Below are 13,440 nucleotides of genomic sequence, written 5' to 3'. Positions count from 1 at the left end.
ACACAAGATGAAGTTTTTTCTACCCATCACTGTTGGGGCAGAGATCTGCCTCCCTGCTCTAGGGATCCGCCAGGGCACCACCACGACCACAGGCAGGCCAGTCTTGTTCCTACATTTGGGGCTTGTGCAGGGTGGGGACTCTGTTTTGTAGTTTTTCAGGGAGTAGCAGATGAAATAACCCATGTTTGTCAAGTCCAGCACTCGGGAGTCAGTCAGATGCTAAACCAGCTGGGCAGCTCTGAAATAACTTGTTTCTTTGTGCAGCTGCATTCTTTGTTACAGCATCGCCTTTTTTTTTTTTTTCTTTTTTTTTAAATTTAAAGGATGACAATCTGAAATTACCTGCGTGGGAAAGAGATTTCCAAATGTGGATGTCTCTTTAATGTATCAGGAATAAGCCTAAGAAATTCCAGTGGCTGGAAGCTGAAACCAGACACATTCAGATGAGAAATAACGTACTTGGAGGCTAATTAACCATGGGAGCAATTTACTTAAGGTTGCAGTAGGTGCTCCATGAATGACAAGCAGTGAATCAGGACAGGAGATGTATTTCAGAGATCTGCCGACACTAAAGTGAAAGTCATGGTCCTGGGAGATGTGGTTATGGGAGATGCTCTGGAAGAGGTCAGATTTGACCCATGGTGTCACAGTACAGAGTTTGGGTATCAGTACCATCCTGAGGTGTTGCAGCCCTCCTGCTCCACGCCCCCCCAGCTCATTCATGACCTGTGAGGTGAGCCCCACCTTGCGCTGGCATTACCATTTCTGGGACAGAGCTGTGAACTGTTTGAGCCACTGAGCAATGCTGAATTACATTTTTCTCAGTTCTAGCTCAACGCAGGGCCCCACAGGTAGCAATGCTGGCATGGGATGCTGGCACAGGCCCGGCTGCAAGGGTAAGAAAATGGACATATCACAGAATAATGGGATGGGCTGGGTTGAAAGGGAACTTAGAGATCACCCAGTTCCAACCCCCCTGCCATGGGCAGGGACACCTTTCGGTAGACCAGGTTACCCACGACCCCATCCAACCTGTCCTTGAACACTTCCAGGGATGGGGCATCCACAGCTGCTTTGGTCAGCCTGCTCCTGTGCCTTGTCACCCTCACAGTGAAGAACTGCTTGCTAATATCTAATATAAACCTACCCTCTGTCACTTAGATGTCCTTATCAAGCTCAGTGACTTTGTCTCATCCTCAGTATCACAAACTCCGTACTCAAGGTTCCTATTCCTCCACACGTCTCTGCTGTGTTCTGCCTTCCCACCTAGAAATGCTGTCCCAGAAGATTTTGAGGACTTTTCTTGAGGTTTTTAACACGTGCCCAGGTTTATGATATGTGGAAATCCAGCCAGGGGTACTACATGGGCAGGCCTTGGGGCTGCCACCCTTCTGAATTATGGGGCAATGCTCCAGCATTTGCCCCTACAGCCTGCACAGCACGGGCTGAGCTTGCCCCACTGCTCCTGGGAGGGATTTATTGCACATGCGCTGCAGGGTCCATTGGTGCTCACAGAGAGACCCCGGTGTGTAGGAAAATGGCAGATTTACTGTGCCAGCCCAGCCCATCTGTGCAGCACATGTGCAGGGAGCTGAGCTCTCCCGGAAGCGTCTGGCTCGCTGTGCCTGCGCCGTGCCACGCACATGGACATTGCGCAGCCCAGGAAATCCCAAATGAAAATGTGTCACCACTGGTCGTCTTGACCGTATGGATCTTCAGTGGCCTCGAAATCTGTGGATGGAGCAGCACAAGTGCTATAGGAATAAAGGGATTAGTTAAATCCCTATTCCTAAAATGAGGATATTTGGATACCTGTGCATTACTGCATCTCCACCTCCCCTAGGTTTTCATCTCTTGCTCCTGCAGTACCACTTGCTGGCTGCTGAGCTGCTCTAGGTGCCCTTTGGAGTGTATAGACCAAAGATGCCCAAGACATCTGGGGTGCTCCAGGAACAACTCCACCTCTAAAGGCAGGACTTGAAGAACTATCAGGAACTTCATCCTGCAAAAATCTCAACAAAAGGAAAAAGGAAGAAAACAGAAAGAAAAACAGACATGGAAAAGAAAATTTGAGCTAGATATGTATATTTTATCATAAAATTTTAATATTACCAGAGCTAACTGATTTATTTTATATTATAGAGGCAGAAGAGGAACACTAAGCAAGCCAGGGCTTTTCTGTCCTGTTTTTGGTCTGCACTGTGCTGTCTGAGTGATGCCTGTGCCCTAGAACAGTTGCTCAGGAATTTTTAACAAGAGGCCAAGTAGCTTCCTAGAGATGGGGGAGATGGGACATATGGATGTCCTGCTTCTGCTGCTCCAGGAGGTTATAATGAGGACTTGCTTTGCTTTTCAGTCCCTGCTCAAACATCACTGTAGAAGGTGTGTCTTCAATGGTGTTGTAGGTCCTATGGAAATGGCAAGGAAAACCAGAGACCTTCTTCCTCTAAGCTTGGTCTGTTCATGGTTTTGGTCTGTGAAGGGAGAGTGCCAAGCTGAGCCTGAAGAGGTGATTTAATGAAGTCCAGGATGGTTTATTTTCAGCCAGAATGTAAAGCATTTGAGGTCAGAAAACAAGTTGGGCTAATTTTCAAATCCAATTGCAACATATTGATCTTCAAATCCAATACAGATTGTGTTTGTAATTTCAGTTTAGAGTTCATTAGTTCACTCCTACACACTTTGTGCATTACATTTTAGGCAGCAGCCCCTGTACAGAGAATTTTAAACCTGGGAACTGGGTTTTTTGACTCTTTTGACATGTCTGCACACTCAGTTTTATACAACAGCAACGTCTCCTCAGCAATATTTGCAAAATCTTCTTTTTGCCAGGTGACCAGTGTGAGTTGTGGGGAGCTCACACCACTCCCAATGGCTGCACTAGGGCTGGCCCAGCTGATATCCTCCCCCTGCTCAGCTGGGGAGGAACTGTCCCCAGCCATCACACTGCCACTGGTTTTCCAGGCCTGATCCTCAAGAGAGATGTAAAAGCATTTCAGAAAGGCTTTTACATCTTTTGCAGAGCCTGGGAGCTGAGCTCACAGCACTGCTGGGCAGCAGAATCGGGGATGCATCAGTGCTACAGGAGTTCACAGCATGTTATTGTTTTTCCATTTCTAATTGTATCTCTTCCCTCTCTGTCTGCAGGGATTTATTATTGCTGCCTTTGCCAGCATCCTCTTATGCTCCACAGGGTCCAGCTGCCCTTTTGTCCCAGTCTATAATTGACCATCGTCATTAATTTAAAATCAGAATGATCATTTCCGAGCTATATTTAGCCCGAAGCTTGCTGCTCTTGTTTCAGACCTGATTAGAGGCTCGTGTGCCGGAAAGCTGCTGCTCGTCCCTGCCACGACAAATAGTCTCATGGTCTGTCCTCACAAACCTTCCCCTTCCCTACCCTCAGTCATGGGGCTCTCGTTGGGGTCGCTGGACCCAGCACCACTCAGCCCCGTGTGGAGTCAGGACAGCTGTGACATTCCTGCTTTGTTCTCGGGATCCTTGTGCATCAAAAGCAGCCCAAGAAAATACAGCGTTGTTTCCTTTCTCAGCATATTGATGAACTCAAGCAAATGTCTCCTGTCATGTGTGTGCATATCACTTCCAAAATGCATCAGCCACTCAGTGCACGTTGCACTCCTGCACAGACAACGTGCCTGTCCAGTTGGAGTGTGCCTTTCTGTGTTTCCACATCTGTGCCCCTAAACATAAGAATATAAGAACTACTTGGGCTTCCTCGTGGGAGCTGCAGTTTTCCAAGGTGCAGTTTGGATTGCTGGGCTGGGGAACCAGGGAGAGACCCCTGCAGCTACCAGCTCCTCCTGTGGTGGTTGCATATGGGGCCCAAGATTAGGAATTGTTTTGGTTTTGGGACTGGCAGTGTGAGCAGGTAGACCTGTGTAGCCTCAAGTCTGACTCAAACAGGAGCTGTCTGGAAGAGTTATTTTCTTAGTCAGGTCAGAAGCCATCAGGAGGATAATACCTGTATATAACTGACTGTAACCTTGTCCATGGAACTGCTGTGGTTAGGCACAGGAATGGAATAAACCAAAAGTGCATCCAGGTCAGAATGCCATCAGTTTGCTAGTAGCTAATGCCAAAGAAAGAGGCAAAAAAAGATAAGCACTTAGCAGTATTGGTTCAGCTTTTGCTCACTTCCTCCAAGGCTCAGGAGCTTCCTGAGCAGGAGGTGGCATTTTTGCATCTAATAGTTTTGCTGGGGTTTTTTTCCCATTTTCTTCCATTTTCCAATCCTTGCTTGAATCCAGGCAAAGAGTTCCTCAGGTTAAATACATATTGTGGGATAAGAACTATCTCCTTTTAAGATGGACATTTAAAACATGTTCTTTAATTGCTATTTGGAGTTGTTAAAGTCACAGAATTTAGTACCTACCTCAAGATCTTGTTCCTAAAATGCTGTTGTGCTCTGAAAGCCCTCCCTACCTGCCCCAAAATGATGCCCAGAGCTCTGCTGCCAGTTGGGGTTCACTTCGTTGTCCTCAGCTGTGCTTGCTACAAGCATTCGGATTAAGTAGAATTTATTCCTTCTATTTAAGGACACAAAGGCTTCATTAGGATGTATTTGTGGGCACAGTGGCCACCTTTGGTATCTCACGATGTAGGATGAGCATTGGTTGTTTTAGGATTTCCCCTGTGACAACACTGGGCTTATCTGGTTTCTTCCTCTGTTTCCCATAGGTTCCTGAAAGTGGCCGGCGGCACAGTGGATGCTGTTACCTGGCAACAGTAGGTATTCACCATTCCTTCTATTTTCCAGCCCTCAGTGCAGTGATCACAGACACTGGGAACAGAGCTGATGTGCTCTCTGGGTGTCAAAGGGGCACATGTGCTACAGCCACCTCCTCTGTCCTGCTGCATATAAACAGGTGAAGGAGGCTCTGCCCTTCTCTCTCGAGCCTCTCAAACAATTACAGGAGTGGATGTAATAACCTTTACCTCTGCAGCTGAAGCACAGGATAAAAATACCACTGCCTGCATGCCTGGCCTGCCACATTGCTGGAAACAGAGCCCTGCACTGGACTCCTGAGTCTCCAGAGGCAGCTGGGAGGACAGGCAGCTCTGGGGGTGGCCTGGGTAGGGACAACAGGGAGGCAAAAGCCACGTGTTACAGTGTATGGGACAATCTGAAAGCCCTTTTCCTTTCATCCCAATCACTGTCTCCTCATGCCCACTGGCCTGAATCTAAACTGGTTCATCCAGACAAGGGAGAGGAAGCTTAGTCCAAAGGTAAATGCGTAATGCCCCAGCCTCCACTCTGTTTTGTAAGGGTGTCCACAGACACACCGCTGTGTCCTACATGCAGGTGGAGCCCCAGGAGCAGATATCAGTTGAAAGGGGATGAACATCCAAGATCCTGTCCCAGCTGAAGCTGAGAGAGGTGCTGTTACCTGCTTTTTCTCTTGGTCCCACAAATGCTGCATTTCAGAAGAGCAAAGGAAGCTCTGAGCTGTAGCACTGAGTGTAACAAGCACTATGTGGAGGGAGGGGTTTTCTTATTTGAGGGAAAATCCATAAATATATTTCTCCTCCTCTTATTTCCACCTGCCCCAGTTTGCATGCTGTGGCCAGAGGTAGGGTCCCTGGCAGTCTGTGGCTCTCTGCAGTGGGAGTGCAAATGCCAGTGCAAAGGTGAGGCACCGTACAAGCACAGCAGTGACCACCAAAACTGATAGCAATAGGGTTTGTGGGGAGGACTCTCTCCTGCCACAGAAAGGACACATTTCAGAGACAGGTATTCACTGGAGGGAAAAAACTATGATGAGCCCACACGGTTCTCAGATAAAGTGGATTTGCTGTCATGCTGGGTTAAACTTCCCGTGCAGGACACTGGCCTGAGCATGGGAGCCAGGGTCTCAGGTCCAGCGTGTGCTTGTGTGTGCTGCCCACAAGACTTGTTCCCAAGCTGATTCTTCACAGTGACCCTTCATGGGGTGCTCAGGCTGCTTTGCTGAAGTGCAGTAGTGGGGCTTGTAAATCCATCACTTGGCCATTTGGAGACCTGCTCCTGAGTAGAGCTCAATGGGGTTTAACGTACAAGGTTTTCTTGCAAGTGCCCCCATGGTCTCTGTGTCAGTGTGTTAACCTTGGAGGCTTCTGCAGAAGCAACTGCAGGCACCTCAGAGGGGTTTATAGCACCAGGCATGGCCAGCAACCTGTGAGTCCCATTCTTGGAGCTTGGCTTGTCTCAGTGTGCTTGCCTGGGTGTTTAGCTCCTTGGGCTTCCCTGCCAGGCAGCAGCAGCTTGATGCAATGGGGACAGTGGGGTAGCAGAGCAATTGGAGCAGGATTTGTGTTACTTACAGGCTCATGCTGTGCAATGATGATCTATGTCTCATCTGGGAGTTTGCTTTTCATGATTACACGATGTGCTGATCGCATTTACTTAGTCCAGGAATTTGCTTTCTGCAGCAGGGCTTGATCACTGGGCCAAGCCCTTGGATGAGTTGAAGGAACAAATTTCCAGGCTTCAGATGTGGAGTTTCATCTGGTGTGCAGGGAATCTGCCTGCATGGCTGCTTTGAAACCTTTTCTTATAGGATCAGTGTGAAGTGCTTATCAGGTCTGGTGCTGAAGCAGCAACCTGTGGTTTGGAAGGCTGGTGTAGCTCTCCACAAGAGTCAGCAGAGCTGAGCTGCTGCCTGCTGACCCATTTCCACTGCAGTGTTCCTGCTTCTCCCGCAGCCAGGGTTTGCAGCTCTGGAGATAGCACCCGTATGTGATTGTGAGGACTGGCAATGGCCACAGCTCTGAGCTGGGCTTCTGTACTGTTTATGAATAAATGTCAAAACAGTGTCTCATTCCTCTGCTCCAAACAGCAAAACAAAACAAAACAAGTTCCTTTGTATCCAAGAAGAAAATTATTAGCAGGAAACTAAACTGCTGTCTAATTTCAAGTATGAGTATTTTTGTTCCAAACCCTAATGTTCTCCTGGGATATTGGTTATAAATTTGTCAAATCTGTTATTCCTTTGAAAAGTCTGTGCTCAATCCAGAAAGGGAACTGAGAAGGGAATATATTGCAAGGAGTCCTATTCTTTGTGTGAAAACAGAATATATCTTGAAATATAATTGATAGAAAAGTGACACTGAGTAGAAATAAGCAGCTCACCAATGAGCCTCACTCACTCAGCTGAGTATGGTTTCACTTACGTACATAACATAACTCAGCATGTGTGCTTTCCTCTTCAGAAGTAAAGTGTTGCTGGAGAGGGATGTGTGAATGGCTTCAAAGTGCTCAGGGAATTTCCTCTAAAGGAGGATGTGACAGTGGCTCCAAGAGTTTTGGCATTTCACTGGTGATTTAGATTGTTATGTTTGGTTATGAGTAAATGCAGACCCCGTCAGCCTTTGGATGTGGGTCTCCACTGCTCAGAATCCTCCCCACAGCCATCTCTTTGCTCTGTGCTGGTGTCCTCACACATGGTGAAGATTCATTGCCCACTTAAACCTGCAGCTGTGCCCAGTTCCATCCCTGGACATACTCTCTCAGTCTGTACAACTGGTTCTCCATTCAAAGTCTTGCACACAGCTCCAAGTCTGTCATGTTTAATGGACAAATCCTTATGCAATGCTGCCTCTGAAACACAAATCCCTGCTACTTATGGAGAAAGTAAGTGTTTGCACCTTCAAAACCAGTCTGTTCCTCTGGCTTCTTGGAGAATGCCACTTTTTCTTCCAAGATAGAAAGTCACTTGACCTATGTGGCAAATCAGAAGTGCCAGACACACAGGCACGTGTGAGATGTTGCTTAAAATGCTTTTGCCTGGCTGGGTTTGGGTGACATCTCTTCTGGCCTAGTCATGTTGAGTGTGCAGGGGGAGATGCTCACAGTAGCACAGGGCAGATTTCCCAGAGGTGCCAGGAGAGAGTTGTCCAGCGTGGGCACACCCACAAGGGTGTATATTTGGGCTCACATCAGCCTGCTGCAAGTGCTCAGAGTGCAGTGTCTTCACAGGCTGTGCCTGGAGGAAGGGGCTGCAGGAAGGAATCCCTGGCCCATCAGCACCTGTACACAAACCTGGTCAGGGCACAGCTTTGCCCACTGGCTTGCAATCCTCTTCACTGTCTGATGGAGGGAACAGTTTCTGGCAGCATCCCGGCCCTGGCCACCAGCACATTCCCAGGCAAGGCCAGGGCAAGGCTGGGGAGATGGCACAGGCCAGGGATAGCTCCCGGTGGTGGGATGGAAAAATGCATCTTGTCTGGGGACAGAGAAAGGCATGGGTGTGAGTTGTGCCTTTGGGGCCAGAGAGCAGCCCCTGATCACTCTTCATCAGTGCAATTATTACTTGACTGGAGTTGGGCAGCACCTCTCATCTGTGCCTGCAGGCCTTTGGAAGGAGCAGGTCGCATCCTGCCTCTCTCTCCATGACAAGCAGTGTGGCTGCCCCAAGTCCTGCGCTGCAGATGCCCTCTCCTCAGGAAGATGCTCACGGATCAGGACCACCTGCCAGCCGAGGTGTCTCAGTTTCCCAGCTGCAGTGGCAGCAGGGTGTCATGCTGACCATGGGGATCTGCCCTGCTCGGTGTCCCTGGCAGGCGGGTGCCCTAATTCCAAGCAGACTCTCCCTGTAGCAGCAGGCAACAAAGTAGATCCGGAAATTCCTGAGCTTTGGGAAGTGGGCTTTAATGCAATTAACTACAACAGAAGAAGAGGTCAGATAATAGGGGCAAAGGTTGCTCTTTAAAATGAAGGAGGAGGTAAATGAAACCAGCTGCCCGGGAGTCAGTGCACTGCCTTCATAAACACGGGACAATGCTTATGGTCCCATGCAGCAAATCATGGATCTTTCCAGAAAACCCTTTTAAATGCAACACAAGACCTAGAGGTGAGAGGATGGAGACACATAGCCAGCCCCAGAATCTCCCAAGTGCTCTGGTGCCTGGCACTGTCCTTCTCTGGGAGGAACTGGGGAGCTGTGTGCAGCCTGGCCTTGCAGCTTGCTCAAGAACAGAGCATTTCTGACTGGCAGCTGTGCTCAGCCCTGCCTCACTACTGTTCTCAGCTCATCTTTATGCCACAGCTGGGAACCCATTCCTGAGCAGCCAGGTATCAGCACAGAGCTCAGTTCCTCTCTCTTCCTCACAAGACTTGTGCAACTGGTGCCATTTTCCCTTTTTCCTAGTCTGAGGAGGATGAAAGTACCTGTTGGCAACTGAGAACTTCCCAGGCAGATTTGCAAGACATCCTTGCCCATTTTACTGAAGCTTGTAATTGTCTTCTTCATGCTTTTCTTACACACCCAAAGCTGAAGTGTTTCCCTCTTCACACCCCCAGGAAATATGCTACCAGGATTTCTTGACACTGAAGCAGGAATACTGATACTTCATTTCTGCCCTTCATGGCTCTACCAGTCTCTGTTTCACTGTGTTGTTAATGAAGGTGTCAAACAATGTGACCATGGCACATATCCCAGGGTATTTCTCTTCCCTGTAGGGTCCCGGGTGTGCTGAGCACAACAGCACCTTCCCAGGCTGCCTCCATGTGATCTCTGGGATGGCAGAGCCTCCTCTGGGTCTGCTCCTGGTCCTCTCCCCTTGGCAGTGGACCTACATGTCAGAGCACACCTTGTGCTTGAATGAGGTGATGACGAGGTGCAAGCCTGTCTTTGCTCTCTGAGGGGTTTATCCTGGGCTCTGGGACCGTATTGGCCAAGAAGCTAAACCCTACAGAGATTCTGATGCATTGGAGGGGTCATACACAGATTGAGGTTTATCTAACTCCATCTTTTCCCTGTGAATGCAACCTTTTTTTATGGTCTTTCAGCCAGTTTTCGGCCCAGGTGATGGAGTTTTTAGTCCACAGCAGTCTGAAAAAGTTATTTCTGTTCAGTTTTTAAGTGCAGTGCTAAAATCCAAACATCTGCCATCCCCAGAGAATATTGCTTTGTAATTTTGTCTTAAAAAGTAATCTGTGTAAACCCCACCACTGCCTGCTGCTCACAGACCTGCTCTCCTCCCAGCAGCCAGTGGTTCAATAGTGTGTAAGTGATCAGAATGATTTTGAACACTTCCTAAATTCTCCCTGGAGATTATCTCCGCCCTTAGCACCTTCCAGCCACCATGGATGTACAGAAATGCCTCTTGCCTCTTTGCCCAGGTCACACAGTGTTGGGGGGTGCCTGGCATGTTCCCGTGCTTCGCTGGGGACACAGCTGGGACTGCACGCCTGGGGGAGGGTTGACAGAGGAGGTTCTTCTCCTGTAATGCATTTGCAAGTTGAGCCTGTAATAGAATTCTGCTCTGGGACAGTTAGTGACTTGGAGCAGTGAGACACAAAAATCCTCTCCAAGCACTCGTGCATGTTGCACATGTGCCAGGTGCTCTGTCTGAGCTGAGTTAGCCCACGGCATCCTTTGGGGATGCTCCTGCATTCCAGCACCCAAGTGAAACAGCCACTACAACTGCTACAGCTGCTCACTGGTGCAGATGAGATGCATGTTATGGAGAAAGCAGTGCTGGAAAGGTGAATCCACCTTTCTTCAGAGCCCAGGTCTTCAGCCCATTATGCATCCCAGCACCCACAGCTGCACTGAGGTCTGCAGAGAGGGTCTGTGTAACTCTGGTGAAATCCAAGTGGGCGTAGATCCAGTGGGGGATGGGAGGCAATGACTAAGCCCCACCAGCCCCAGCCAGAGCTGCTGCAGCTCCTGGGAACCTCCATCCCCCCAGCATGGCTCTGTCATACTCTGGGGCTTGTTGTGGTGAGTGGCTGATGCACACTGCAGATTTGGGAGGACAAGGTTCATAAAGTTTCTCTTGCAAAACCTATTAATCAGGAAAAGGGCCGGCCCAGGGGTATGCCAGTGCATGCTGCAGCAGGCATCCTGGTCCCTGCAAGACTGGCAGGAGCCTCTGGGAGATGTGCATGGGCTGCCATTTCTCCTCGCATGGAGCAGAGGTGCCAGCCCAAGACTCTTCCTCAGGAGGAGCAGGTTGGGATTACCTCTAGACATGGGGTATGTGCAGTCAGGACAGAATGCTTCACCTAATGTCCCGGAGCCAGGAGACAGCAGTGAGACATTTCAGAGCCTTCCTCTCACACTTGAAGATAGATGATTCACATGGTTATGGGTAGCACTGTAGCTGTACTCTATAAAATCAAGCACATGGAGAGCAGGAATCAGCCCCCTCTATGGGAAACACTCCCTGGCATTCATAGGCCAGAAGGTATTTCTGTGAGAGCAGGACTTCCTCTGCTGGTGACAGCCATGATATTTCTTGACAGGAGGATTCAGCTGTGGATTTTGCTGGAAAAGCAAGCAAGGAAGGTGCAGGTTGTGCAAGAGTGCTGCAAAGCCTTTGCAGGTGGCATTTTGTTCCCAGCCTTTGGAATTCTTCCCCCAGAGTTCACCAGCAAAAGTTAAGAAACTGCAAAACTTCCCATGGTTCCTGAAGTGCAGGATGCTCAGTGTTCAGGGTGTGTCCACCTTACATCCTGTTTTGGAGACTGAAGCATCTGCCAGACAGGCATGGCCAGAGGGCCAGGATAGGACAAGGTGCAAGCAGGGACTCCCCCAGAGCAAAGGAGGCTTCTTGGCAGGGGGCAGCAGCAGAACAGGAGGACGTGGTTTGGGGGCAGAGACACTCACAGCTCTCTGACCTTGTCTTCTTATTTTCCTTCCAGTTACTACATAGATGGTCGAGTGGCCAAAGTGACAGACTTCCTGAAAACACGCCTGCTAGACACACTCTCAGACCAGATCAGGAAAATCCAGAAGGTGAGCAAGTGCAAAGGGTCTGCAGGGGCGAGGGGGCACCGTGCCTGCAGTGCCTGGGCTCAGCATCGCCACACTCGTAGGGGAGCTGGCGTGGGGTAGGGAGGGAGAGTGGCTGCTGGGCCCTGTGCTCCCCCCCAAAATGCAGCCAGCCCTCATTCAGGGCTGAAACACCAAGCATGGGGTGAAACACCAGGCAGCACAAAGCCTGGCCCCAGGGTGGGATGTGCGGCGGGTTTTGAGGGAAGTGGCCACAGGCTGCAGAACAGCATGGGCTGTGCAGGTGTGCCGGGACACAGGCTGGATGCACAGGCCAGGAGCAAACCCCATGCAAAGACTGGCTTGAGTCTCCCATCCATCTGTTCTTGAAGGGAGCAGCATGAAATGAGGGAGAAACTGAACTTGCTCCCCAGGACAAGGAGAGGAGTGAGCAGCCAGGTGGTACCAAACCCTCCTGAGCACAGCTGGTGCTGTGTCTGCTCAGGAGGGGACTCTACTGCCATATCTTGCCCCACTTGCTCACAGTGCCTGGAAATGTTGCTTGCAGAGTAGTGACAGGTGCATTCCCAGAGTGATTCTCACTAGTGGAGAATCGTGACCATTATGAACAACTCTCCTTTTTCCCTGATGATCATGTTTTGACTGTCAAAAAACCAAGTTGTTGCTGGCCTGCAGTGTCAGAGTCCATGGCTCTGCCTGACTCATGAGTGCTCCTTTCCTCACTGGTCTGGGGGACCTACACGACAAGGGCTTTGCAGGGTCCCCCTGCTTTGGCTGATACAGCGGCCAGGGCTGTGACTGACACACTCAGCTGTCAGTCCTGGAAGAAATAAGGAACACCTAGTGAGTGAAAAAGGCCTTAGGGATTGGAGGAGATGTCCATCCATCCATCTTGTCTAGGTTTTCAACTCTTACCGCTCGCCACAATGTCTCACTTGTAATTCCTGCAGGGAGAAACCATAGAATGAGTAAACAACTCAAAGAGGCCCTGGGAAAGGGGATGAGAGGGTCAGTGCAGCAAAGCTGGAGGAGAGAAGCTGCTTGCTGAGCCCTCTGGCACAAGCTGGGAGCCATCCACGTATGTGGATGATACTCCTGCTGTGGGGGAGGCATGACACAGTGGCCAGTGGAATCACTGTGTCACAAGCAAGAGACCCAGCCCCCACTGGGGGTATAATACCCTGCCAAAAGTGGTGACACGTGTCCCACCTCTGCTGCGGGTTGGAGCCTGCTGGGAATGGAGTGGGACTCCATCCATTCCCAGACCAGAAGCAGCAAGGAGCTGCCCTTGGTGAAGTTTAGGGGAACCCTCGCACCCATGGGCCAGAATTTGGCCCGGACAGGGCAGGGCTGGGGAAGGCTCTCCTGGGAATGCCAGTGTGGCTGAGCAAAAGCACAGCACTGGGTGCTAATGGCCTCCAGCTTGGCTCTGAGTCCGTGCATCCTGCCGGGGCTGATTAGAGCAGCTGGACTTGTCCACTTCCCTGTTTTATTGCTTCCTCTCCGACCGGGGAAGGTGGCGGGCTTAGATAATTACAGGCAGGATGCCAACACCTCTGGGGCTTCAGTCAGGGTTGTCGACTCTCACAGGCTGTGAGTGGGAGGCAGCCCAGAGCTGGCGTATTTAACATCTTTGAGGGATCCCAGTCCATCCAGCACATTCCAGCGCTCCTCACTAATGGGGCAGGATCCATCAGGCTGC

The 13,440-nt window shown here is 50.0% G+C and overlaps 1 protein-coding gene across 3 annotated transcripts in view; it reads left to right on the top strand.

Moving 5' to 3' along the window:
* Window positions 1–13,440, top strand: part of HPSE2 (heparanase 2 (inactive)) — a 107,158-nt gene that overhangs the window by 79,061 nt on the left and 14,657 nt on the right. For 2 of the 3 annotated variants that reach the window (XM_048311690.1, XM_048311688.1), the window contains 2 exons: window positions 4,699–4,746; window positions 11,648–11,741. In XM_048311690.1, coding sequence (XP_048167647.1) covers window positions 4,699–4,746; window positions 11,648–11,741 — 142 coding nt within the window. The remainder of the gene's footprint in view (window positions 1–4,698; window positions 4,747–11,647; window positions 11,742–13,440) is intronic. The other variant, XM_048311689.1, reaches the window with a different exon arrangement.

The sequence above is a fragment of the Corvus hawaiiensis genome, chromosome 8 (assembly GCF_020740725.1).
Source record: "Corvus hawaiiensis isolate bCorHaw1 chromosome 8, bCorHaw1.pri.cur, whole genome shotgun sequence".
Taxonomy (NCBI): domain Eukaryota; kingdom Metazoa; phylum Chordata; class Aves; order Passeriformes; family Corvidae; genus Corvus; species Corvus hawaiiensis.
The sequence above is the reverse complement of the archived record's forward strand: the minus strand, read 5'-3'. Positions and strand labels throughout refer to the sequence as shown.